The 26,991-nt window shown below is 42.6% G+C and overlaps 1 protein-coding gene across 7 annotated transcripts in view; it reads left to right on the top strand.

Annotated features, from left to right (window-relative positions):
- Positions 1-26,991, top strand: part of SH3PXD2B (SH3 and PX domains 2B) — a 182,688-nt gene that overhangs the window by 108,700 nt on the left and 46,997 nt on the right. For all 7 annotated transcript variants that reach the window (XM_020806936.3, XM_078385786.1, XM_078385785.1 and 4 more), the window contains one exon: positions 3,643-3,734. In XM_020806936.3, coding sequence (XP_020662595.3) covers positions 3,643-3,734 — 92 coding nt within the window. The remainder of the gene's footprint in view (positions 1-3,642; positions 3,735-26,991) is intronic.

The following is a 26,991-nucleotide window of genomic DNA, read 5'->3' as shown; positions in this document are numbered from 1 at the left end:
GGCACCACTGTATCTTCCTCTACAGTACATGTTATTACTCCCCTTAAGATTATTATTTTACAAGATCCATGTATGTAAGCAAATAATGTAGTGTTCTCTTCTCAGAGTGATCAGTAGCTCCTGCTTGGCGTTGCTTGTTGCTTGAAGGCAAAAACATAATCGGTAATCAACCTCCTTTCCACCATTACACCCATAGCTAAAAAATAAATAACATTCTGTCCATAATCTGGGAAGTAAAACATCCATGTTTATTTATCCTGCTTTCCTCTTGATTTGGATGGCATCCCAGTTAAGCATAGTTCAAACTGCCTTCTTCAAATGTCAATCTGTATAATAAAATTGCTGCTTAGTATATTGGAATTATTTCTCTACAGAAGGAGGTAAGATACATGGGATCTAACTGCATTAGGTTTCTTGTTGCAGTTGCAATGTGTTTTATTAATAATGGGGAGAATTAGTTTCCTATTCAGTGCATCATTGTGAAGTTACAGTTATGTGGTCAAGGTGTGAGGACAACTCTGCACATTTAATTTAATTATTTTTCTTCTGTGACAACCTGGGAAAATATTTTTTAATGACAGAGAGAGTGAGTTTTCATTCTGTTTTATCATACACATGTTTTATGCTTAGTTCACCAATAGAGTTTGCATTATATTTCCTAGAATATTTCCTAGAATATTGTGTATGTAATCATCTTCTGGATTGTTTGGGGGAAGAATAGGTAGCAAGGTATAGGTTCTGGCACATGCACACTATACACACATTTAATTTTGAAGTAGGAGGAAGTCCTTAAGTGGAAAGAAATTGAAGCTATCCCATGTCATTATCAGCATGAACTAATAAATTTATTTTCCATAAGATTATCCATAACGTTGTAGGTAGTATATGGCCACTTTAATTTTCATCTCTCCTAGATCATGATTGCTTGACCTGAATATTGCACACTGCCTGATCTTACAATTTGCTGGCACTTAACTCTGTATTTGTTAAGAGGCAATGGTGGATATGGATGATATCCCCTGGCCATCATAGAGTCATGCTCACAGAGACAACAAACTCATAGTCAATATCCATCATTACCTAACCAAATACTTGGTAAAATACAGCTCTTTCAGCATCTTGAGTCTAATATCAACTACATTTTTTAAGTGCAGCATTTACCAAAAAGGGACTATTCTCATTTAAACATATGTCCATAAGGTCCACATTGGATCTGCCAGGAAACTGTACTAGAATAGGGTATAATATTCAGTCCCTTGAATCCTTGTTAAATTGCAGTACAGAAATGGATGTGCTATGAATTCTTCAATTCCAGTATCACATAGACACATAATCTTTGGTCATGAGGTAGATCTTGGAAGCATCCTTCCATCATCATTGAGATCACAGCATTAACCCTTGCTAAGGAAAGGGCTCTCTTGTACTTGGGGACTATCCATTTCCTTAAATAAGGAGCACATTTATTATTAGATAAAACATTCAATCCTAATATTATAGGAGAGCAAGATCTTTTGGATCGAGCTAGCAAATTCTGCCTATCAATACTGAAGATCATCTCCTTGTATGGAGAGAAATTGTGATGAAGATTTCATAGGAACAAGTTCATCAGGTCATGGTACAGGCACTTAACGCTACAACTTGCTGGCTTTCCTTTTCCTTCTTGCAGTCGTTTTTCTTGGGAAAAGTCGTATTGTAACTAACTAAGCAAAAAAAAAAAATCCAAGACAAAACAAAGGAAGCATGAGATTTCTGTGGTTTGTGGGTATATCACAAGTGCTGAGAGCTACAGGAATTAATTGTAACCACGTCCTCTTTGGAAGCTGCATAAGCAACAATTGATTCTCATCTTTTGCTTCCCTCAGGGGAAAAAAGAGAGAAAACATAACTGCTAGAGATGGTCACAGAAGCACTGTTATATCATGGCTTCAGGAAGGCCATTGAAAGATTTTACCAGTCAAGCAACATCATAATCCAAGAGCCCATACTGTGAATAATTACTTCAGAAAGAACAGAAGGTTTTGGTATTGTAACCTACTACAGCACTTGTGGCCTCCCCAAAACTACCAGATCCATATATTGGTCCTGGTGCTGCTGTATTTAGGGGTTCATGGGTTCACCCTAAGTCAGTTTTATGAACTTTCATAGTTGCTGAGCAAAGGAAGGCTTTGTATGTCATGTAGAAGAGAAGCTTTGTCTCTTCATCATCATTACCAGCATTCTGACCCTGCATTTTCTTGCATGGCCTCCTTTAGAAGTACAGGAAGAAGTAGTGAAACTGCTCCAGCCTAGGTCTGTTCATTTTGGAAGCAAGTTCACTGAATTCCTTCAGCTGAATGTCTCCCACTTACTACACAGCATTTTGTGTGGTAAACAGAAGTTCTGAGGTACTGGCCTCATAATATACAATGATTGGGAATTTTGTCTATGTGGGGCTTAGTCTAAAGCATCTTCACCCTCTCAGGTTACCAAAGTTCCTTAGAAAATGCCTGCGGAGGGCTAGGAAGTTGTGGATGCCTCTCACTGAGTGGTTAATGGCAGTTCATTATAGCTAGTCAATTATTATAACGGTCAAACAACATCCTGTGCTAATCAAGGTCTTTTTATGCTGTTAGATGCCCAGCGATAAATGCTGCTATTCACTCTTCCTTAAGAAACAAAGGGGGGAAAATAAATCAAGTAGGTATTAAGTATACACATCAACAAGGTGGGCACTGAGCAAGTTATTGGTTTGAATCTCACGTCTGCTGTGGCCAAAGTAAATCATACCGTTTTCAGCCCTATCCTTCATCTGCAATTTGAGATTAATAAAGAAGTGCTGGATGAAGTAGCTTTTGTGGGAAAGCTGCACAATCCCAGTGAACTCTCAAAAGAAGGGAATGGTAAACCATTTCTGAGTGCTGTCTACCTAGAAAATCCTGAAAAGTCACCATAAGTCAGAATTGGCTTGACAGCACATTGTTGTTGTTGTTGCTGTTGCTGTTGCTGTTCATGTTGCTAAATCAATACTTAAAGCAGGCTGGTAAGGAGTGTTATATTCTAATTCTGGTGTGCTTGCAGTGCTTTTAAACGTTTTACAAATGCTGAATGTTAATGTATGGGGATAATGAGACCAGTCTTCATGTCATTTTTCACAGTTTGAGACTCAAAATATGAGCCATGTTGCTTCTTCCTAACCCCACCCTCCTAATCTCTCAGAGTAGACCATGAAATTCCACACAGTAATTGACATAGTAGCCACAGTGACAAAGAAGTATTGTGCTTCGAAAATGGACTATTCCTAGACAAACAGAAGTGCTGGATTTAGAGGAGATTGTGTGGACCATGAGCAGCTCATGAGAAATAAATCTGCGTTTATTTTGCTAAAAAGGGATTATGGAGAAGATCTTGAAAGTGCTACTATTTGGACACTGCTGTTTCTTCTGTAGCTCCAGGCAGAATGTTGTAGTGGCCTGCTTCTTCATTCAAGAATCAAAATTCATTCTAGGTGATTAACTCTTGTTAGGAGTGCACTGTGGGTAGACAGCGAACTAGGACTGCATACACACAAGGTGAACTGCATACATACTGTCTCTTGTTCATACACAGAACGTTTGATGTGTCAGCTTTTCATAGTCCAAACATATAGCTTGTCTGGTTTTTCAGGCTCTGATCCAGCTGCCACCATACATCTCTCAATGTGATGAAGTTCTTCGCTTCTTTGAGACAAGACCAGAAGACTTAAATCCTCCAAAAGAGTAAGTTGGTTGTAAGGCTTATGTAAATGTGCTTGAAAAAATAGAGTAACTAATGTAGTCAAAGAATAAAGTCATTCTTAAAAGCAAACACACAACATTCTGGTTGCTATTTTATTTTATTTTAGGAAACACAACACCCATGAATAACAAGCATGTGATCATGTAACATATTTGATACAGAGAAAACAAACATCAAATGAAATGCAATAATTAATAAGAATAAATGAAAGAACTGGAGGATAATTTATGAACCAGTAAAAGCCACATAATAGTAGATCGAACAAAAACACAGTCTGTTTAAAGATCAGTTGGTGTATGATGAGGGATGCAACAACTTGCTAACTGGTAGCAATTTGCAGCTGCAGTTTACCCCATTGCAATAATGTCAGCATAACTAACTAATAGGATTCTGGCCAGCGACTGACAGTTTGAAATCTGATCTGTTGTCTCCATGAGGTTTATTATTCCTTCATTGCCATGAACTTCATTTATCCGTTCCTGGTAAGTGAGCAGGGTTCTCCCCCCTCCATTTCTTTGGTCTCACAGAACTACATAGGCATCCTTCAGTCTTGAGAGACTATGGTAATGTGCTCTGTATCGAGGAGTGTCCTCTCCAGAGCACGAAGCCTGGGTAAAGTAATATGGAGGATAGGCTGTTACCCAAGCAGCAAATCCCCCCTCTCCACGTTGCTGAAGTGGTCCAATGGAAAGGCAAGAGCCAATACAATTGGTTCCAGCAATGTCGCAGGAGTTGGCAGAACGACACATGCTACCTTCGGGACTCCAGCTCCGGATTTTGCCTCGAGGTTAACTCCTGAAGTCTTTTCCATGAGTGGATATAGCCACAAGGCAGTGGAGGTTTGAAATCGGAGTTTTCCTTCTCCTAGATTGGCTGCCTTCCATGGCTGACGAGCCCCACCTACCCTACCCACCTACAGAACTAAAGCCATAAGAATAAAGAAAAGATTGTGTCTTTATGGGCATAGAAAAAGGGATCTGTGTCTGTATGGCACAGTACTGTTAGTCTCAGATCTTTTATAGAACAGAAAAGACAGACTTAATTTGTTTTTAAATGTATGGATGAAGAGAAGGTGCTATCTGAACATGCTGCAGATGTGTACCTTGCTGACCACTGATCTGACAGGTGCCTATGCTAACTTGCTAGTCTTATCTTTCTGTAGCCAGAGCTGAAAGTAGAGCAGGCAGAAGTGAGGGATGTGATTGGTAAAGAAAAGCTGATAGCTTGAACCACAATTTTATTTGCTCTGTGCTTATTCCGGCTGTGAAGACTTACTATAAGCTCACTTTCTTGTATTAAGCCTGTTTTTCCCCAAGGAAACTCTATGATCTGTTTAACTGGCCCTTGTCACAGTTGGTGAGTTTGTTGCTGCTACTAACAGGAAGCACCAACTAAAACGGGCAGTTCTTCCTTGGCTTCTCAGTGGGAAAGGATACTCAGTTGCTTCTCTCCCTTGTGTCTAAGCCAATGTATCTAAAATTAAGCGGCAGTTCTGTATTTCGTCTCTTGTACATCATGTGTGTTTCCGTTCAAATTGGCTGGTCAAAGAGTGGCATACTGTACTGGTACTAATGATGTTTCTTGTAATTATTTTGCCAACCAACACTTAACTAGTGAAATGTAACTTCAGTTGCTTAACAACCTATAAAGGTTTTATCCAAAAGCGCCATGCAGCAAAATTTATTCTCCTATTGCCAGTTTCTTGAATAACTTGTCTTGGCAAACAACAACCACATGGTTGTGTTTTCCACTCAAAACAAGAAGTGTCTGAAATCCATCTTTCTCTTGCTTGTATGATGCAACACACGCCTTGTGACTGTGAGATGCTTGTGGACAGAAGCTTTCTTAAGAACTAAGAGTGCAAATATAAACATTGGCTGTGATCTCACTGGAATGTGCAATTATGGAAAGAGCTGAATTGTGCAAGTTGAAATTGAGAAATGTTTTATATTTTTAGTGAGCTGAGAAGAGGTTATTTTGTTCATTGTGTTGGAATATACAGCCCCTGAAAACCCAAGTTGTATGAAAACAATTGTTCTTATTCAGTGTGGCAGGTTTTACTTCTGCAGATGCTTCTGAATACTTAATACTGTTTCTTTCTCTTGCTCTTTCTAGTACTCTTGGTTTGCCTTAGTTTTTTCTCAGTCATGGCTTAGTTTGGAGCAAGGCCCCCACTATCTGTTAGCTAAGAATACATTGTCCATCTGTGTTCCTCAGCCAGCTACCACATTGTGTTGCTTGCCTGTTAATTCATAATCCGCTTGGTATTTCATCAATTAATGCTGTGAGAAACATATATGAGACAAACTTACATGATTTTTGAATAGCATGTAGATGGATTTATGGAGCAGTCCTTCTGTAGCACTTTTATACTAACCCAGTGCTTTGTGGAGGAAATACGTTATTATTTCATACTTTGTTCAGATGCCATGTTTACTATGAAAGTGTTGGTATGGGTAAAGCAGAAGTGAATCTCTGGTATGTATCTTCTACCTCACTTTCCTTTAGCAGCTACCTGGCTCATGTCACATTTCTCAGTATATAAGATCCTGGAGGCTTTACATGCAGATAAAGGCCCACTGGCTTTAATCCCTCCATTTGTTGCTCAGGGTCTGCAGCTCAGAGGTGGACCTTCGTGTTTTATAAGTCCCAGTTTAGTACCCAGCATCTCCAGACAGAAAGAAAAAAGAATCGAACCTGAAACTTTCGGAAGCTATTGCAAGAGGTGGCTTCTTTGGGTTCCTTTCTTTAGTTTACATCAAATTCTGAAACCTAGTTACTCTTAGGTACAAAATTCTTACTAGCTTAGTGTTTTAAAAATGAATCTGCAATAGCAATAAAAAAAAAAAGAGATGGATAACTTGAGTTAAGTGCAGGTGTGTTTTAGGCATATTTAAGGAAAGCAAGCCGAAAAAAGAAGAGTGTCTTCCCCTCCTATACAGCGGGAAAATAAGTTAGTCATTTTTAAAAGTCTTTTATTTTTTGGAAGGATGTGTGTTCACCACATGGGTGGAAAAATGTTAACTTCAATTAGAAATTGAAGTACAGTACTGTACGTTTTGGGATGAGAGGGGGGACTTTCTTGAAATGAGAGCTGAACCCCGCTAGTTGAATTAGCAGGAAGAAACATTCATTTTGTATTGGCAATAGTGGACTGTTGGTCTGCTGCCGCTCTTATTCAAACATCTCATATTCACTTAAATTGGATACAATTCTGATTGCTCATGAAAGATGGTGTAAGGCTTTCACATGAAGTAACACAATGGCTGGCTCCTTCAGAGTGCCACAACCAATTTCAGCTTTCAGTTTAACTTTCGAATTTTGTGTTATGCATTCCACATTTTTTCTTATTTCTAATATGGCTTCTGATAAAAGATTATTTTTTAACAAAAAACCCACAAATCTTGTATCATTGGAGGAAAGCTCTTTAGTGGTTGTTGTGGGTTTTTCGGGCTTTTTGGCCGTGTTCTGAAGGTGGTACGTTTCGCCAGTCTCTGGCGAAACGTTAGGAAAAACCACCTTCAGAACACGGCCAAGAAGCCTGAAAAACCCACAACAACCATTAGATCCCGGCCGTGAAAGCCTTCACGAATACAAAGCTCTTTAGCTTAGTTTCTAATTTGCTTTTAATTTGTTCCTCTCTTGCTAACTCTCTTTGTTTTGTCTTTGTCTCCCACCTCTCTGTATTGTGATAGGCCTCTCAAAGAGCCTCTTTCTGTTCCCCTGTTTATATATCTGTCTTTTCTCCCCATCTGCATCCATCTCCTTTTCTGTCCCAGTACAACCTTTTTTCCTGCAGTTTTGCCTTTTTGCAATAACCTTCTGTCTCTTATAACCTTCTGTCTCTTTGCATTGCCGACTCCACAGAATTGTTATGCGAATAAAGAGGGAATCTAGTTTAAGAAGATAGGATAAGAGCATTTTAGAATATATTCTCAAATGGAGCAAGGACAACATACAGTGCAGTGAAGAAATATGGTTATTGAGAGGAAACATTTCTTGTGGCTTAGGTGATTTTAAAGAATTTTCTTTGAAAACTCTTGTTCACACAGAAAATTGTTCCATTCATGATTGACAGAGGTGAATATTAGAATGATGTCAGATTGAGGTTTAAATTGTGCATCTTCATGTCAAAACAGTGTTAATGGAAGGAGCACTTCTCTGTCTGCCTTCCCCTTTGGCTAGAAAGAAAACATGAGTGAGGACTTCCATTTTAAGAGTGGTTTAATAGAGTCTTCTTTGCCACTGGCAGTAATCCACTCCTGTGTCTCAAGGACATCTCTGTTTTGTTTCATGCCTCAGCTGGAATATGCATGGTGTATTTAATAGCTGCAATTCAAAATGTTAATTAATAAAAGTCCTTGACGCTTCTCTGGAGGGAGCAGATGAACAGTTTGTCCAGTGCTGCATTTCCTGATACACAGCCAGCCTACTAATCACCGTATGAAGCCATGCAACCCAAACAGCTTGTGGTGCTGCATTTGACGGCTTGGCCGGATGTCATAATTCATGGGACAAGATAAACAAACTGTTCCTTGGGAACCTTGAAGGAGAGCCAACTCTTATAATAATAGGAAGATGCCTTTTCCTATGAAGTAGCAGAGAAAAAGACAGGAGAAGGACATCATGTTGGCATTATCATTTTGACAGCCAATTATGGCATTATTTTTGATAACAGTGTTCATAGTATCCAAATATGATCCCTTCTTTTGGTGGCTTCTTTTACTTTCCTTATGTATGCATTTTGGATTATTTTTCATTTAGTAATAAATGTACCTGGCTTTGCCCACATTAGCTAGCTGGTTGCGCGCGCGTACACACACACACACACACACACACACACACACACACACACACACACACACACACACACACACACACACACACACACACACACACACACACACACACACACACACACACAGAGAGAGAGAGAGAGAGAGAGAGAGAGAGAGAGAGAGAGCGACATCTCTCTTCTTCCTCTGCCCCAAAGTACTTTTTCATGTCAGTCTGTCTCTTTTTCACCATCAACCCCAGTACTCTGCTTTTCCCTGGTTAAAAAGCCACGAATTCTACCCTCATTCCACTTTCCTCTCTTTTCTCATGTGTCCCCCAAATTTTCTATTTTACACTGGTGTCTCTGGCTCTTTCGACTGTAGTACTCATTATCCTCTTACCATAGTTATGAATACATTAGACTTATCCCATTTTTCCCCCTTTCCACAATTGTTTTTATATTCATTCCATCTCAGTACTCAGCCCAGTACTCACTGGATATAGGGATAACTTGACTGGAATACAGCTGCTGGAATTTCCCAGCCAGCATAGCCAGTGAGAATGTAACTTATTCAAGTCAGGACATTGTTAATATCCATGCAAGCTTTTATGTTGCTTTCTTTGACCAGCTTACAGTTCCCAGAATCTGTCATGAACCATCTTTGTACTATAACTCCAGGGTTCTCTGCCAGCATGTCCAGTTTAGATCTATTCTCCCATATTATTTGATTTGGGAAATTCATAGTATCCTTGAAAAATTGCAAAATTTTATCTCTTACCTTTTTCTTAAGTAAGAGGACCATGAGCTCCCACAATCCCCCAGTAAGCATGTCCTGTCAAGGCACCAGGATCTAGTTATTTAAGTTTGGACAGTAGTAGTATACTTCAGAATTTCCTGTTTCTAGCTCTGTTTCCCTCTGTTTACCTCTTTTGAGGTAAAAAGACTGCAGCTCCCAGAGATCTCACATTTAATTTTCAGAATCCTGCAGCGAGCATGGAAACTTGATGTTTATTGAATGTGTCTGGATCTGACCATTTTTGTTAGAGGATTATTCCTTGCCAGCTATGACTAGTATGATTTAGATGATTTTACAGTGGTGCCTCGACTTACAAAATGAAGCCGTATTGGAACGGTGGCCGTAACTCGAAATTTTTGTAAGTCGAAGCAAAATTTCCCATAGGAATGCATTGAAAACCAATTAATCCGTTATGGCTGTTTTTGTTTCTTATGTCAAGGCGCCGTTTGTACGTCGAAGTATTCGTTCCCATAGAAATTAATGCAAAGCTGGTTAATCCGTACTCTACTACTAGGGGGAGAATTTTTCTTCTTTTAACCTAAGATGAATTTAGGTTAAAAAAGGGCAGGAAAGGAGGGAGGGAGGGAACACCTTTTAAACAGAACACCTTTAAAACCAAGCACCTTTTAAACCAAACCAAGCACCTTTTAGATTAAAAAAAGGACAGGAAAGGAGTGAGGGAGGGAAGGAAGGAAGGAACAATGGGGAAAAGAGGACAGAAAGAAAGAAAGAAAGAAAAGGTCATCAGTGGGGCACACAGATCCCTCAGACAAAGGTTTGTGCTGTTAACCACAAAAAGAGAGAAGAGAGAGAGAGGACAATGGGGGGGGGAGACTTAAGTCTACAGTAAACGCAATTTTATTTATTTATTTATTTATTTATTTATTTATTTGATTTATATGCCGCCCACTCTACCCAGAGGTCTCTGGGCGGTTTACAAGCCTGCCTGTCTGCATCAGCAAGCACCACAGCCCCTCACAGAATATTTTCTGATTTGAAAACAGACTTTGGAGCCACATTTTAAACACACACATTTTAAAACTAAAGAGAGCTCACAGTACACAAACCCTAGAAGCCACAGAATGCAAAAATAAATACTGTAAATAAATTTTACATTTAAAATTACAGTCTAATTTTCACATTTAATTTTAATTTAATATTACAGTCTTCTACTGTACTTTTCAAATTTTAAATTGACACTGCAATATCCATCAGAGCACAGAAACATAACCCCCCCACCTAGCCCTAGCCCGCCAAGCTGCAAAAAAAAACCTGTATAGTACAGTAAATACAGTATACTCACCCAGAACAGGCAGTCTGTGTTAAAAAAGAAAGTCAAAAATCCCAAATTCATTTTTAAAAAAAAAGGAAAAAAAATCCAGTCCGTACAGTACAGTACTAGGCAGTACTACGCAGTCTGAAGATTCTCTCCCTCTGCACTCTCTAACTGATGGGACAAGTGAGGTAGCAGACAAGCAGCCTCTTCACTGGCCAACTGTTAACTGAATGTTCAAATTTCGCTCTTTCCCCACCTCCCCCATGTGTTTTTTTGTCCATAAGTCAAAGCTCTGGCCGCAAGTTGAAGCAAAATTTTGCGATCAAAATTTTCATAAGTAGGGACATTCGTAAGTCGAGGCACCACTGTATTTGTCTAAAAGTGGCTTGAGCTCCTTAAGCTGACATGGTTATAACATAGATTTTTCAGGGAGTGCAGTCTTCATCATTTGCATCTGAGGCTGTACAGTTGGTTTATGCTATGCTTTCCATTGATGGTCAGCCATGTTTGCTTTACATTTTGCAGAATTGTGAATTAAGTACAGATGAGTCTAAAGAGGCTTAGGAAGAAACGTTCTTTCTGTTGATACTCTTGACTGTTGATGCAGCTTGTGGCAACCCCAGACCTACTGGAGTATCCCACCCTGTAGTTATGCTGCCACCAACCATTCGCTCTATCAAGTCACCCAGACCAGGAATGGATTTTAATAAACAAAAGAACAAGGTTTATTGAAAAAACAAACAGGGTAAATAAAAGGATCAGGTAAATAGGATACTGGAACTTGGTATAGTCCCAATCATACACATACAACAGATTGGTTCCCACGGAACACTTTAAGGTAACGCACAGACCCTGAACCTATCAGTTCTGGCTACCTAGATAGAAACCTGAACCTATCAGGTATGTACTATCTGACGAACAGTTGTACCCAGTCTGACACACAGACTCCCACTCTACTTCTCCACATCAGCTCCAAATATATATACAGTACAGCTCCTCCCCCCTGATGTCCCGCCTTCCACTCCCCATAGGATGGAACTTTCCCTCCAAACCCATGACAGACAGGTACCATCAGTGCTGTATGTGACACCTCCCCTCTTTATAAGTTGTTTTGCGGGGGAAAAGCTAAAGTGCTTTTCTCCAAAAAAACAACCAGGATCAAAACACATAAACAGTTATACATTATCATACAATCCCATAACCCATACTTACTCACTCTAGGTCAAACATATCACTTATGCATTTAAACATTAATATTTGCAATACATTAAGTTACCTTTATTAATACAAACCAAGCCTGTTCAATAAACAGGTACATTTAACTTTTGGTCACCAAAATATACACAGTCCATGGTTTCTTCGCCGTCTTCACTCGTCGGGTCTTCTTGACAAGGCGTCAGCAACACAGTTCATTGACCCTCTGACCACCTTCACTTCAAAGTCAAAATCTTGCAGGTTTAAAGCCCACCTCATAAGTTTACTATTATGGGTTTTCATTGTCTTTAACCACTGCAGTGGTGAGTGGTCAGTGCACAGAACAAAACGTCTTCCCCAGATGTAAGGTTTGGCCTTCTGAATCGCGTATACTATGGCCAGGCACTCCTTTTCCACGGTTGCCAAATGTCTCTCACCTTTCTGGAGTTTCCTACTCAGGTAGGACACTGGATGCTGGTCACCATTTTCATCCTCCTGGCAAAGAACTGCTCCTACCCCGCTGTTAGACGCATCGGTGTAGATGATGAACTCCCGGTCGAAGTCGGGAGCACGCAGCACCGGATAATGGATGAGCGCCTCCTTCAACCTCCGGAACGCCTCCTCACAGTCGCTGGTCCACGGGATGCGGTCATCAGTCTTCTTCCGCGTCAGATCGGTCAGTGGAGTCGCCATCTCGCTAAACCTCGGGATGAACTTTCTGTAGTAGCCCACCAACCCAAGAAATGATTTGACTTTTTTCTTGGTGTTGGGTCTGGGCCAATCACGAACGGCTTCTATCTTGGCCTCTAGGGGTTTGATCACTCCTCCCCCTACTATGTGACCCAAGTATTTTATTTCTGGGCTACCCAGCTGACACTTGCTTGCCTTTACTGTTAGCCCTGCTGCACTTAACCTCTGCAGCACTATCTCCAGGTGTTTCAGGTGATCTTCCCAGGTATTGCTGAAGATCCCTATATCGTCAATGTAGGCCACAGTAAAGTCACTGAGCCCTGCTAAGGTCTGGTCCATCAGCCTTTGGAATGTGGCTGCTGCATTTCTAAGACCAAAACTAAGGACTTTAAACTCATATAGACTGAAAGGGCTGCAAAATGCGGTCTTTTCCTGATCCCTGGGATCAATCCTTAATTGCCAGTAACCCTTTACTAGGTCCAACGATGAAATGAACCGACAACCCCCTATGGTCTCAATCAGGTTGTCTAGCCTGGGCATTGGGTAGGCATCAGGAGTGGTTACGCGGTTTAATTTCTGGTAATCTACACAAAATCTAATGCTCCCATCAGGCTTGTCCACCAGGACTATCGGAGAGGACCAAGGACTAGAAGAGGGGACGATTATGTTCTCCCTAAGCATCTCGTCCAGCTCCTTCCGCACCTTGTCCCTATAGGGTCCCGTCACTCGGTATGGGGATACTGCTTGCGGGGTTGCATCCCCTGTGTGGATCCGATGCATCACTCCCTTCACTATCCCCGGCTTATTTGAAAAAACCTTATGATATTTACTGAGCAGCACTTTTAGTTCTTGCTGCTGGTCTTGGGTGAGTGCAGGACTGATCTTCACCTCATCTGGGTTGTATTTCACTTCCCCTCTACCCGCCCAGAAGGGTAATTCAGCTTCCTCACTCTCAGCTGCTTTTATGGCAAATAAAACCCTCTGTTCCCCTCTGTAGTAGGGTTTCAGGGCATTCACATGTACCACCCTCCGTGCTTGGTGTTCCTCCTGTTCTATAAGGTAGTTCAGATCCGACATCTTGGAAATGACCCTGTATGGTCCTGCCCATTTGAGCTGCAGTTTGTTCTCTTTGCAGGGCCTAAGCCAAAGCACTTCCTCCCCTGGGTTAAAGTGCCTCTCCCTGGCTTTCTGGTCATACCAGGTTTTCTGTCTGACCTTCTGAGCTTGCAGGTTTTCTGCTGCTAGCTCTAGGTTTCTCTTCAGGTCATTCATTAAAGTGTCTATATACGTCACAACATCTTGTGGGTCACCCTGGGTGATCTGCTCCTAATTCTGCTTGATTAAATCAAGTGGACCTTTTACTTTTCTCCCAAACAAAAGTTCAAACGGACTGAACCCGGTACTGGCTTGGGGCACTGATCGGTAAGCAAACAAAAGGGATTGCAGCTTCTGGTCCCAATTGTTTGGATTCTCTGCCAAGTAAGCCCTAATCATGCGCATCAGAGTCCCATTGAACTTCTCCGTTAACCCATTACTTTCGGGGTGATAGGCAGTGGTTTCCTTGTGTTTAATTCCACAGATTTGCCATAACCGTTTCATGAGCTTTGATGTAAACGATGTGCCCAAATCTGTGATTATTTCTGAGGCAAATCCCATCCTGGACATATACCCCACCAAGGCATCTGCCACTGTGTTAGTTTCGATGTTAGTCAAGGGAATGGCTTCGGGGTACCTCGTGGCATGGTCCACAATGGTGAGAATGAACCGGTTCCCCCTCTTTGTGGCCTTGGGCAAAGGTCCCACAATATCCACTCCTATACATTTGAACGGGGTGTCAATCACAGGCAAAGGGCACAACTTCGCTTTGGTCCTGTCACGGTTATTCCCCTGCCTCTGACACACATCACATTGTTTACAGAACTCCCTGATCTGCTTCCCTATTTCAGGCCAGTAAAAATTTTGTGTGATTCTCTGCTGTGTTTTGTTCACCCCTAAGTGCGCAGCAAACGTGTCAGAGTGCCCCCTTTGTAAGATCATGGGGCGATACTTTTCAGGTACCACTAGCTGACTTCTGATCCCATCTCCCCCTTTTGAGATATTCATCAGGGTCTCTCTATATAAAATTCCCTTTTTCTCGTGAAATCTTGCTGGGGTTTCAGGTGTTAGCTGGGTGTCTGTCACCTTTTCAAAACACTTTCGGAGAGTGGCGTCTGCCTTTTGCTCTTGGCCAAATTTGCTGTCTGTGGTTAAGGTTTCTGCCACAGCTTCGGGACTACCCTCACCTGCTTCAGCCTCGGGCTCGACAGTACCCCCCTGAACTGTCCCCGTGGTAGCTTGTGAGCGTGTAATCACTAGAACCCTTTTCACATGTTCAGCCAGGTCATTTCCCACGAGCACGGCTGCTGGCAGAGTCGATGAAATTGCTAGACGCCAAACTCCCCTCCAGCCTTGAAAGCTCACAGGTACCTCAGCTACTGGCAGTGAGATCACCTGCCCCTCAATCCCTGCCACCTTCAGGCTCTCATTTGGGATTATATACTTCCTAGGAATAATGTCTGGATGGCACAGGGTCACCTGGGAACAAGTATCCCTTAGCCCCCTATACTGATGGTCAAGTATTCCTACGTCCACCCCAGCGGTCTCAAACAATTGCGAATCTGTCCTAACTAGTAAGCAGCGCTTGACCTCCACAAGAGGACCATTTTCCCCAGCCTGATCAGCAGATGTAACTGGTCCAGAGTGAGTAGCCATGGCAACAGGCTCCCTCAGTGGCAAGGAGCTTTGCTCTGTCTGGACACAGAACACAGCTTTTGGCTTGGTTCCACTCAAATCATGAGGCAAATTTCCCTTTAGCTGCTTTAATTTCTCACACTCTGAGATTAGATGGCCCTTTCCTTGACAGAAATAACATTTTCTGCTGTACTTGGAGTCTTTCTCATCTGGTTTTGGTTTTCCCTCCAAAATCTGAGGTCTTGGTGGTTTCATGTCCGAGGGCTTCCCTTCAACATGGGCCCCTCCCCCTTGCTGGTTTTTCCCTGGTTCCTGAGAGTACCTGCTGTAGGTTTCTTTGGGCTTACCCACAGTTTTCCCCTCAGCACCTAAGGGCTTTCTTATTTGGGAAATAAAATCTGCGATCTCTGCCGCTTCTGTCACCGATTTAGGTTTCCTCTCCCTCACATGGAACTTTAGTTCCCCATGCAGGACTGAATAAAATTGTTCCAGCGCTATCAGGTCTTTGAGCTGCTGGAAGGTCTCTGTCCCCTCCTGAGACAGCCATTTCTCTAGCAACCTCACCAGTTGGGCCCCCACTTGGGTAAAAGTCTGCTCTGGTTTTTTTGTGAGTGACCTGAATTTTTGCCTCAGCTGTTCAGCATTTATCCCATGCCGGGCAAACACCAGTTTTTTAAACTCAGCGAAGTCCTTCAGCAGTTCCACTGGCATCTCTGCATAGACTTCTGCCAGGCTGCCACTGATTAAAGATCGCATAATGGTCATCTTCTCAGTTTCCCTTACTGAGAAGTCCACAAACGCTCTTTCCACGAGGGAAAAGAACACCTTAGGGCAATCTCCCTTGTTGTACACAGGGAATTTCTTCAGGTCAGTTTTAGACAGGCTGCCTTCCCCATTCCCTGGGTTCCCCTCATTATTATTGTTATTCCTATTTCTACTCATTATTTCCATCTTCTTCAGCTCAAACGCCATTTTTTCTAACTCCAACTGTCTCTGTTTCTCTTCCCTTTCAAACGCCATTCTTTCTAACTCCAACTGTCTCTGTTTCTCTTCCCTTTCCATTTCAAATTGTCTTTGTTTCTCCCTTTCCCTTTCCTGTTTCTCTTCCCTTTCCATTTCAAATTGTCTTTGTTTCTCCCTTTCCCTTTCCTCCATTTCCCTCACCCTCAGTTCATGCTGTTGGGCTAGGAGCATTCTTCTGAGTTCTGAGGTCAGTTCTCCCGTGCTCTCATCCTGCACTGAGCCAAATTCCTCCTCAGAACCTTGGTCTCCCTGTGGTTCTCTTACTTCCCCCATTTCTGCCATTTGGCTTCGAGTCAATGGCATAATCGCCCCAGAACAGGCTGCCTTCAAAAGTCACGCCTCAAAATAAAACGACGACTTTTTTCCTTTTGCCTCAGAAACAGCCTTCTATAGACTGCTGCTGTCCCTCCAGCACCAACTTGCAACTGTTGCCAGGTAGAATCCACCCCCTCTGCTAGGCCTCTCAGCAGACAGGCTAGATCACTGTTACTTCACGCAGCTTTGCCTCAGCCCTTTCCCGCCACACGGGTTGCCTCAGAGCTCCCTAATCTAGTCCCCCAATCTGAGTTTGCACGTTCTTCCACTAGCCTACCTCCCCGTGAGGTAAGCCTAGAAGATTACCTACGCGCCCTCAGATTTTCCCTGACTAGACCCCCCTTGCTCTGGGCACACTTGCCAAGGCTTTGCTGGACCACTGGACAACTGGACTAGTCGTATCCCACCGCTGGACACCAATCAATGTGGCAACCCGAGACCTACTGGAGTATCCCACCCTGTAGTTATGCTGCCACCAACCATTCGCTCTATCAAGTCACCCAGACCAGGAATGGATTTTAATAAACAAAAGAACAAGGTTTATTGAAACAACAAACAGGGTAAATAAAAGGATCAGGTAAATAGGATACTGGAACTTGGTATAGTCCCAATCATACACATACAACAGATTGGTTCCCACGGAACACTTTAAGGTAACGCACAGACCCTGAACCTATCAGTTCTGGCTACCTAGATAGAAACCTGAACCTATCAGGTATGTACTATCTGACGAACAGTTGTACCCAGTCTGACACACAGACTCCCACTCTTCACTCTCCACATCAGCTCCAAATATGTATACAGTACAGCTCCTCCCCCCTGATGTCCCGCCTTCCACTCCCCATAGGATGGAACTTTCCCTCCAAACCCATGACAGACAGGTACCATCAGTGCTGTATGTGACACAGCTTATAAGTAGCCACAGTTTAAATTCACTTAAAGAGTGAAACTTGGAGTAGAATTTCACTCTTGTATTGGAGTGGAGCTGTATAGAAATCATGAACTGCCAGAAAGATGAATAAATGGGTTCCAGATAAAATCAAACTTCGACCTACATTAGAATCTTCAATTACTACACTGAGCGTGTCACACTTCGTACTTATCATGAGAAAATAAGACTGACTGGAAAGTGAAGTAATGCTCAGGAAAGGTGAAGGCAGCAGGAAAAGACCTAACATGGGGTGGAAACCCATGTTAAAGAAAACCACAACCTTCAGTTTGCAAGACATATGTAAGACTGTAACTGATAAGACAGTGTGGAGGTCAGTAATTCTCATAGGCATGAGACTTGACAGTGCATAATAATAGTAAGGAAAAATTTAAAAATTTAGTGTTGGTCTAATGCTGTATACCTCAAGCATCTAAGATGTATAAAATTAAGCCAGAGTGGCGGCCTGTCTATTTTCATGCAACCTTGAAAGATAATTGTTGGATTGAATTTATAGATCTACAGTGGTGCCTCGCTTAACAAGGATAATCCATTCCAGCGAAATCGCTGTAGAGCGAAATCCTCGTTAAGCGAAATAAAAAATCCAATTGAAATGAATTGAAAACCCGTTCAATGTGTTCCAATGGGCTGAATAACTCACCGTCCAGCGAAGATCCTCCATAGGGGTGGCCGTTTTCGGTGCCTCTAAAGCGAGGAATCGGTCCAAAAGCACAGCGGCGAGCCATTTTACACAGCGGGTGGCTATTTTGAAGCCGGCGATCAGCTGTTTAAAAATGTCGTCTAGCGAAAAACCAGTTCCCGAAGCAGGGGACCGATTGTCGGGAAGTGAATTTTGCCTATTAAAACATCGTTTTGTGATCGCAAAAGCGATTGCAAAACAGTCATCGTATAGCAGTTTCGTCGTTTAACAAGGCAATCGTTAAGCAAGGCACCACTGTATATAGCATATGATCCCCGTTTGGTTTATTTGCGAGTTACTGAATCATGTGAATAATGAATTGGCCACTCTGTACAATCCTATTGTGTGTATATTATGATACATCCTCTATTGCAGGGATCTCAAACATGAGGCCCAGGGGCCATTTGCAGCCGTCCGGATGATAGTTTGTGGCTCCCGCCTTGCCTGCCCCCCGAAGCACCCATGTGTCCTCTGCTGTCAAGAGTAAAAAAAAAGCCTTGCCTCGCTTGCCGGCTCTCTCCCAAGACAGCGCCTCTTGCACCCTCCATCCGGCACTGCAGCCTGCCCGCCAGCCCACCTGTCTGCTGGCTGGCAGGCTGTAGTTCCGGGTGGAGGGTGCAAGAGGCGCTGTATTGAGGGAGAGCTGGTGAGCAAGCCGTGCAGCTGGCCCTTTTCCCTGAGCACCCGAGCCGCCGCTGAACAATGCCTGAGAGTGGAGCTCAAAGAGCACCTCCAAGCCGCCAACAGCAGCTGCCCACCGCCACCACCTCTTCCAGGGAAGTGGCTCTCTGGCTCTCTTTCTCGACACCCCCAGCACCAGCCCGGCCAGCGGCCACCTCAGCACCCAGCGGTACTTCTTCCTCCTCCTCCTCGTCCTGCTTCAGCTGCCTCGGCTCTGGAGGCTGCCTGGACTCGCCTTGCAAAGTTTGCTGCTCTGTCATGGTGGGGGTAGCTGCTGCTGAGTGCGCCTTTTTTTGAGGGGGGCCCTCAGTGGAAGGTTGCCAGACCTCCATGTGTTTGTGTTTGTGCGTGCGCACGTGTGCATGCGTGAGCACACCTGTGGGGGCGCCACCCCATTCTGTTTAATTTCCCGGGTACTAGTAGGGGCTTTTCTCCTTTGGCAAGGCGATTCTGTGAGGGTTTAAAAAAAAAAATTATGTCATGCCCTCCCCCCTGCTAGGCGGTCACCAATGTGCCCTCTCTTCTTCACTTCTTCATCCTGCTGCTGGTAGTGGTGGTGGTAGTGAAGAAGGAGCTGGAGGGGGTCGTGGCTGGCGACGAGGGCTTGCATGTCCCTCCTCCTCCTCCCCGGAGCCCCAGCCAGGCTAAGGAAACTCCTGGGCGGCTTCCTCGGGCTCTTGCTCCACTTGTGGCCCAGCCTCACCCAGACTCTGCCTCCAGCAGTCCCCAGGTAAATTAAGTTTGAGACCCCTGCTCTACTGGTCTTTGCAGGTATGCTGTGAATGTCTGTAGAATAGAAGCCTACACAGGTACAGCTGTGTGTTCATAGGCCTCCTTTCTACAGATGTTATGTGCTGTACAATGGGTGTGATATAGGGTGTTGAGAGTATATGATGTGGCCTTGCATGATGAAATGAGTTTAGTTTTGGGCACCTAAATATAGACAGAGAGAAAGCAAAATAAACACAGAAAGGAATAAGAATGTGCAAACTATGCAACAGTGTATCTAGCATGCATGCAAACAAAGGGATAGAAGATCAGAAGTAGATCAATAGTGCTAGAAGGCGAAGTGCTGGCTATGAGAGGGTTTGTCCCCCTTATTTGTCACTCCTTTTGCCAAATACATAGTTTGTGTGCAATTGCAACGCAACTAGAATGAAACAAATGGCTCTGCCATTATCACATCTGGTTTGCCCCTAAGTCATATCTATAAACTAGAAAGGCTAAGAAATATTTTGAAGTGTTTAGGAGCTGATGAAAATTCATTAGTTTTAGAAAGGAATATGAGTTGTTTGGATGGATTGGTGGAGGTATCGGGGTACCATAGAAGCAGAAGGAAGATTTATACTTAAAGGATTCTTTCTTCAACAGGAAAGAGGCTTATTTTCCTAAGTACAAGAAGGAGTTTGTATGATGAACAGGAGAAAAAGCCATTGCTGAGTCAAAGGATTCGACTGCTAACCGTGTTCTGCCAAGAGCCTAGAGCCATTGTTGCACAAGCTATAAGTGGTTATTAAAACAATCTGTGCTCTTCAACCAGAGAGAAGCAACAGACAGAACTGATTAGCTTTCTTGCTGGCTTCTTGTTCATTCTGGGACTGTGTCTTGCAGACATCCATATATCATAGTCATCTATGCCCCGGTAACATTAAAGAAGACAGAACCATTCTTCTAATACAAATGCTGTAAATGTAATAAACTTTGATTCATGCTGTAGTGGGGGAGGAGTGGGGGAACCTTTTTAAAAATCTACAGCTATATTTTCGAGGGGCGGGCAAGCAGAGCTCTGATGGAATGTGCCTGACAAATATGTTTAGTGCCATGTCTTGTCTTTGGTGCCTTGTCTATAGATCTGGAGGATCAGGGAGGAAGGAGGAGGAGGAGGAGAAACCCTCTGGGAGCTGTTAATAAAGCATCCACTTTGAAAACAGAACACCAAGCCCTGCCTCTGGAGTGATTGAGACATCCCTAGCATTTAAACCAGGGGTGGAGGATGTATGGCTCTGCACATCTTGTAGGACTGCAGTTCCCATCAGTCTTAGCCAAAATAGGCCATAGTCAAGGATGATGAGAGTTGTGGTCCACCAACATCTGAAAGACCTGTGACTGATCTAAATGTGCAACAAGCACTAGATAGGGGCTGTTAATTTGTTTAAGAATCAAAAATTATATATTCCCAGCCTGGTGCCCTCCACATGCTTTAGATCACTGGTTCTTAACCTTGGGTTACTCAGGAGTTTTGGACTGCAACTCCCAGAAGCCTCCACCACCAGCTGTTCTGACTGGGGTTTCTGGGAGTTGCAGTTCAAAAGCATCCGAATAACAAAGGTTAAGAACCACTGCTTTAGATTACAACTTCTGTTATCCCTTAGTTCTTAGCCATGTTGACTGGGGCTGAAGAGATTTGTAGTCCAAAATACAGTGGTACCTCGACTTAAGAACTTAATCTGTATTGGGACTGTGTTCTTAAGTTGAACCACCATTTCCCATAGGAATGCATTGAAAACCATTTAACCTGTATCTGCTATTTTTCGTTCTAAAGTCAAGGCACTGTTCTTAAGTCGAAGCCAATTAATCCATACCTACCACTAGGGAGCGATTTTTCTTCTTCTTTTGACCGAAGGTGAACTTAGGTCAGAAAAAGGGCAGGAAAGGGGTTGTTTTGTTTTGTTTTGTTCTTAAGTCAAGGCTCCGTTCTCAAGTCGAAGCAATTTTTTGCGAACGGAGCCGTTCTTAACTCAAATCATTCTTGTGTAGGGACGTTCTCAAGTCATGCTACCACTGTATCTGGAGAATGCCAGGTTGAGGAAAGATGAGCTATACATTTGGTTAATCACGTTGTTTTGCAGAGCATATATGTATGAATTGGCATTACACAATAATGAAACATTTACTGATCTCTAAACACATACATTTTTTTTCCAAAATTGGGAACTTAGAAAGTTATGCTTATATGGTCCTTGCTTAATCTCAAATCTAGAGGCTAAAAGATCTACAAAATATTTGGTATGATGGTGTAAGTTAGGGGGAGAGGAATCTTACAGGTACTGCTGTGGATCCTTTTGTAATCACACACTTTTGAGACCAAGTTGTTTCAAAATACTGTCATACACAAAAGCGCACTCAAACAATGAACAACAGCCTTCCTCAACTGGCTACTTCGCTCCCCCAGTTTGACCAAATGTAATGGTAGGACATTGTGGTAAAACTAGGAACTTTAGTTCATGCGCTGGAGTGCCCTTGTATCATACACAGGAGGGTGTAACAGAAGTAAGACCAGAGATGCTCTCAAGAAAAGAGAAGGAGGGATTCATTGCAAAGTGCAAGGTTACGTAATTGGTGGAGGCATTCCTTGAGGAGAGAGCAGGGGAGAGTGAGAAGATCAGTATTTACTGGTATTAGTTGAGAAGTATATGAAAGGTCAAGTTAACAGTGATCCTTCATGTCAGTGGGATGCCAAATGAAACAGGTATGTGATGTCAAGTAAGACATTAACAGGTAAGGGTATGTGAGCGCATTATGTGGGGACCAACAGGGTACCAGTTTTTTTCTCTTAGGATATTAGCCATTCACTTTGGGTATGTATTTGTACTGACACACTCAGGGAGTACATCTGTTGCAGGTAGTCTGACTCATCTCCAGTTTTTCTGAGACTGAAAGAAAAAAGCAGAGTGAGCTGTCATTGTGAGGAACAGTATTCATCAGGTTGAGAGAGGGAGGAATAATACGCAGTCTAACGTATCTAATAATAAGGGGAGGGGAGAGGGGTTAAACTTGCAAGCAAGATAGAAAAGTTCCAGTTGAATTTTAATAGAGGCAAATTAGATCTGTTGCAGTGTTCCAAATGTTTCATGGTCCATTTTTCCACACTCTTAGTTCCATTCTTCTTCCCTACCTGTTTCTTGCGTTAATATTTTTTGCTCCCTGAAGTATTGTTCGCTTACTGACAGGGAGCATGTTCTGTTCTCATTGGCTTTTTGGGGACATTCCTCCTCTTAATATTTGTGCTGTAAAGATGACTATTTTGTACTTCTGCAGGTCTTGAGGTTCTCCTAACAGTGCTGGCAACCTCTTGAGCTCTTGGTATTGCTTTTTTTTGGCTACACTTGGATCCAGCTTTGGAGATCACTGTACATTGGAGTAGAGAGGTAGTATAGTAAAGTGAAAGCTGAAATGGCGATGGTAATAATTTACCACTTCCTGTAGCCATCCAGTAGGCTCAGAGCACTGCCAGTAAATCAGCATGAGGATATATTTCAGCTCAGTTTTTAATTTAATGTATTTATTCATTAATTAATGTAATAATGTCCTGCCTTTCCTCCAGGAAAGTCAAGGTGATGTACATGGCTTTCCTCTTCTCTTTTTCACAGTAACCTTGTAAGGTAGGTTCAGCTGAGAGGAGGTGGCTGGCTTGAAGTCACACTGTGAATGCCAGGGATGCCTGGATTTGAACCCAGATCTCCTGAATCTTTATTCAGCTTTCCTAACCACTGTGTCACATTAGCAGGTGGAATCAAAACAGCTTTCTTTCAGTGTAATGGTACCTATGTGCAGTTAGCAGCAAAGTTTTTATTTGTTTAAGTGATCTTCCTACAACTGGTACTAATCTTAAAGGTTATGGCCAAACTTGTGTGGTTCCTCTGCAGAACATCACTTGCACAGACTAGGAACCTTTTAAGTACTCTTCCAGCAGCCTGGAGCACATAGTTGCTAGTTCTTTTTAGTATACTAGGCTAAAGGATTTGATTGGCAAAGCCAGATTACTTTTAGTAATTTTTTTTACATACGTAGCTCTATGTGTTTGATAGCATACATTTTCTGTATGAGTAACAGGGAACATAAAAGGATTGTAGAGATTTCATATGTTATGCAGGCATTAAAATCCTCCTGATGGAAGAGATTGCTTTAGATGGACTTGTGCATATTGCAAAATTTAGTTACAATACTCTCTTGTCCTTGTATGGATTTTTTTTCCTTGAGAAATGTTCTTTGAACCTTCTGGTGTTCCTGGAAGACGAAGAATGGTACCAGAATTTCTGTCTTGAGTAAATTCTGAAAGTCACTTGGCCTCAGCCAGTTCGGCCACAAGAATAAAGCAGAGAAATAGCTTCCCTTCTGTTTAGAGCGCTTGCCTTGTTACTGCCCTGCTCCTTCCTCTTTATATCCTATTTTTCTTAACATAAGGAGACGCATGGGGAAAAGTTGGCTTTGTTTCAAGATTCCTCATTTTGGGTAAAATGAGAGAATTCTTGTATGTCTGCAGGTCTGCTGAAAGGTTTCTTCTACGTAGCGTCTCCCTCCACTCCCTGAACATTGAAGTGCATTCTAAATATCCAAGCTCCTCTAATGTCCTTACGTTCTGTGCTTTGTTATTCTTTCTCAGGGGTCTTTGTGGGCTCATACCACATGATTTTCTCCAGTTGCTGAGTGGGATGATAGACAAAGGAAGCTGCAGGCTGCTGTGAGCTTATTGCTGTGAACTTATTGTTTCCTGTCTTGTCTGGGCTCTTGTTCTTAGAGGTGTATCTGCTCAGGCCAGGAAGGTCCCAGCAACAAAATAAACATGCAGTTCATTCCCCCAACTCCACACAGGAGAGACTGTGGAAAAGAGATGGTGGGTGATGGGCTACAATTAATACCTTTAGCAGGCACAGATAAAAATGTCCTGGCCTTCAAGGCTGTATGGTTGCATGCTTGTCTGGAAGAACCTACTTAGTTACCATTGGAATTTCTTTCTCTCCTCTACCTAACCAAGGGCAAATACTTCAGGTGAACATTGTCTTGACATTCCTTCTTCCCCACTTTCTCTGCTATGAATCTGTGAGGTAATGGAGTGGGTTAGACATAATACCAAACATGTAGTTTGTTGATACATGCAAAAGCCTTGGCCTTCTCTGACCCCTCTGTCTTCTATCTCCAATCAGTTTTCTGCCCTTTTTAAAAAAAATGTTCCATGGGATTTCCCCTCCATCTTTTTAGCATGTATTGCTTGCCATTGCATCAGAGCCCAGTAATCTATGGTTTGTACAGGCATTAATTTACTCACAGATTAGAATTTAAAGTAATAGATTGACATTGGCTTGAATTCAAAATAATAGTTTGCTATTACGGTCTGGAATACCTAGAAACACTTGAAAACGCAGGGCATTTGCTTGAATCCCCAACGCCTCTTTAAATTGCTCTTTGGTCCTGAAGCTCTGCAATCTTGTCTAACACTTGAAACTGTGTCTGCACAAGCTGCTTTTCACAGATAATTGCCTACTACTGATGTTCAGCAAAAACAAGTGCCGTCTGCACTATGTCCTGTGAACTGTCACTCTCTATGGCACTTACACAATTATAATTCATTAAAAAGGTATAAGTGGGTTTTTTTTTCTTTCCTTCTCCTTCCTTTTGGAAAGAGGTGCTGTGGCACAGAAACCTGATTCCCTTCCATGCTGTTTTATCTTTACATACCCTTATACTCTTTCTTTGCCTATACGCATTTGAAGGCATTGTGTTCTTAAAGTGCTGTTAAGAGCCAAAAGAAAATGCAGTAAATATGAGGGTTCACGGGTGCAGAAAAAGACTATTTTACAGAAGCATTATTGCAGAATTACTTGGCACATTTGGAACGGTGATTGTTCAGTTCCTGTCCCTTTGTGTTATTTCACAGAAAATGGATAAAGCACAAAGAATTCTTTACAATAAAGAAGTGATGTGGGATAATGGTTTGATAGTACACTTGTGGCAGATGCCTTCTTTTGGAAAGTGGTGACCTGACAGGCAGCACCAAAAAAATGTAACATTGAACGTTCAAGCTTCTAAGATGACCATTCAAGTAATGGCCATCTTTGTTTCCATGACACTAGGAGAAGTCTTTTTGGAGATGCAGAGGGAATGAGTAAGGCCAGCCTCCAGACTGAAAGGTGACCTTCTAATATATGGATGGGCCTGGGCAGGCTTATCCAGCAGTGGTGGGCAGCAGTGGTAAGAACAGTGTTGAGAAAAACTGTGGCTGAAGCTATCCGTTTACCTTTGCCAACACTGTTGCTTGGGCACATTGTGGGAAATTCATTAACAGCTGGAAACAGCTGCCCAGTCCTTCTTGGGCCTTTGGGCCAAGCTCCCCCCTCCTTCCCCATACTACTGAAGCTGCCAAAAGATGCCAGGTGTTTTGACCTGCATTGAGGCTGGGTATTGTCACTGTAGCAGAAATGTGTAACCAAGTCCTTCTTACCCACCTCTCCCCCAGTACTGCCCAGAGTTTAATCCTCTATCTTTTGCTTGATACAAGCCCACTGTTTTCCTTGCATTAAGGAAATAATTTTCAGTATGTGGACATTTTTAGGATTTGCCGTTTCCAGGGAGAGGGGGGGGAAACAAGGTATTAAATGGGAAGAAAGTGCTTTAATTGCCTTGAGCACACGTCTGTGAGTAGTAGTTGGCACTTTTGCATATGAGTGATAGGAGATGATTAGAAGGTAGCAGAAGGAAGTGACAAGGAAGATCACACCTTGTTTTCCCGAAAATAAGACCTGACCTGAAAATAAGCCCTAGTATGATTTTTCAGGATGCTTGCAATATAAGCCCTACCCCAAAAATAAACCCTAGTGAAGTGAAATCCCACCCTCCACTATTGTACAGCAAGCAGAAGAAGATGACATGACTGTATTTGAATAAATGTAGATTGTTGTCTATGAAAAGTATAAAATATCCTCTGAAAATAAACGCTAATGCATTTTTAGAGCAAAAATTAATACAGTGGTGCCCCGCATAGTGACGTTAATCCGTTCCGGATTAATCGTCGCTATGCAGAAACATCGCTAAACGGAACGGAAAAAGCCATAGGAATGCATTAAACTTCGTTTAATGTGTTCCTATGGCTCCCAAACTCACCGTTCAGCGAAGTTCCTCCGTAGCACCGCCATTTTCACGCCCTCGGTAAGCGAGGGCAGGGCGTGAAAACACTTGCGGCGGCCATTTTGGGCACCCGGCGGCCATTTTGGAACTGCCGATCAGCTGTTTAAAAAAACATCGCAATGCAATGTTTTGCCTATTCAGAACATTGCAATGCGATCGCATTAGCGATCTAAAAGAATAGTTCGCTATGCGGATTCATGGTTAAACGGTGCACTCGTTAAGCGAG

Source organism: Pogona vitticeps, chromosome 2, assembly GCF_051106095.1.
Source record: "Pogona vitticeps strain Pit_001003342236 chromosome 2, PviZW2.1, whole genome shotgun sequence".
In the NCBI taxonomy this organism is placed as follows: Eukaryota; Metazoa; Chordata; class Lepidosauria; order Squamata; family Agamidae; genus Pogona; species Pogona vitticeps.
This window is presented reverse-complemented; position numbering and strand designations above follow the sequence as displayed.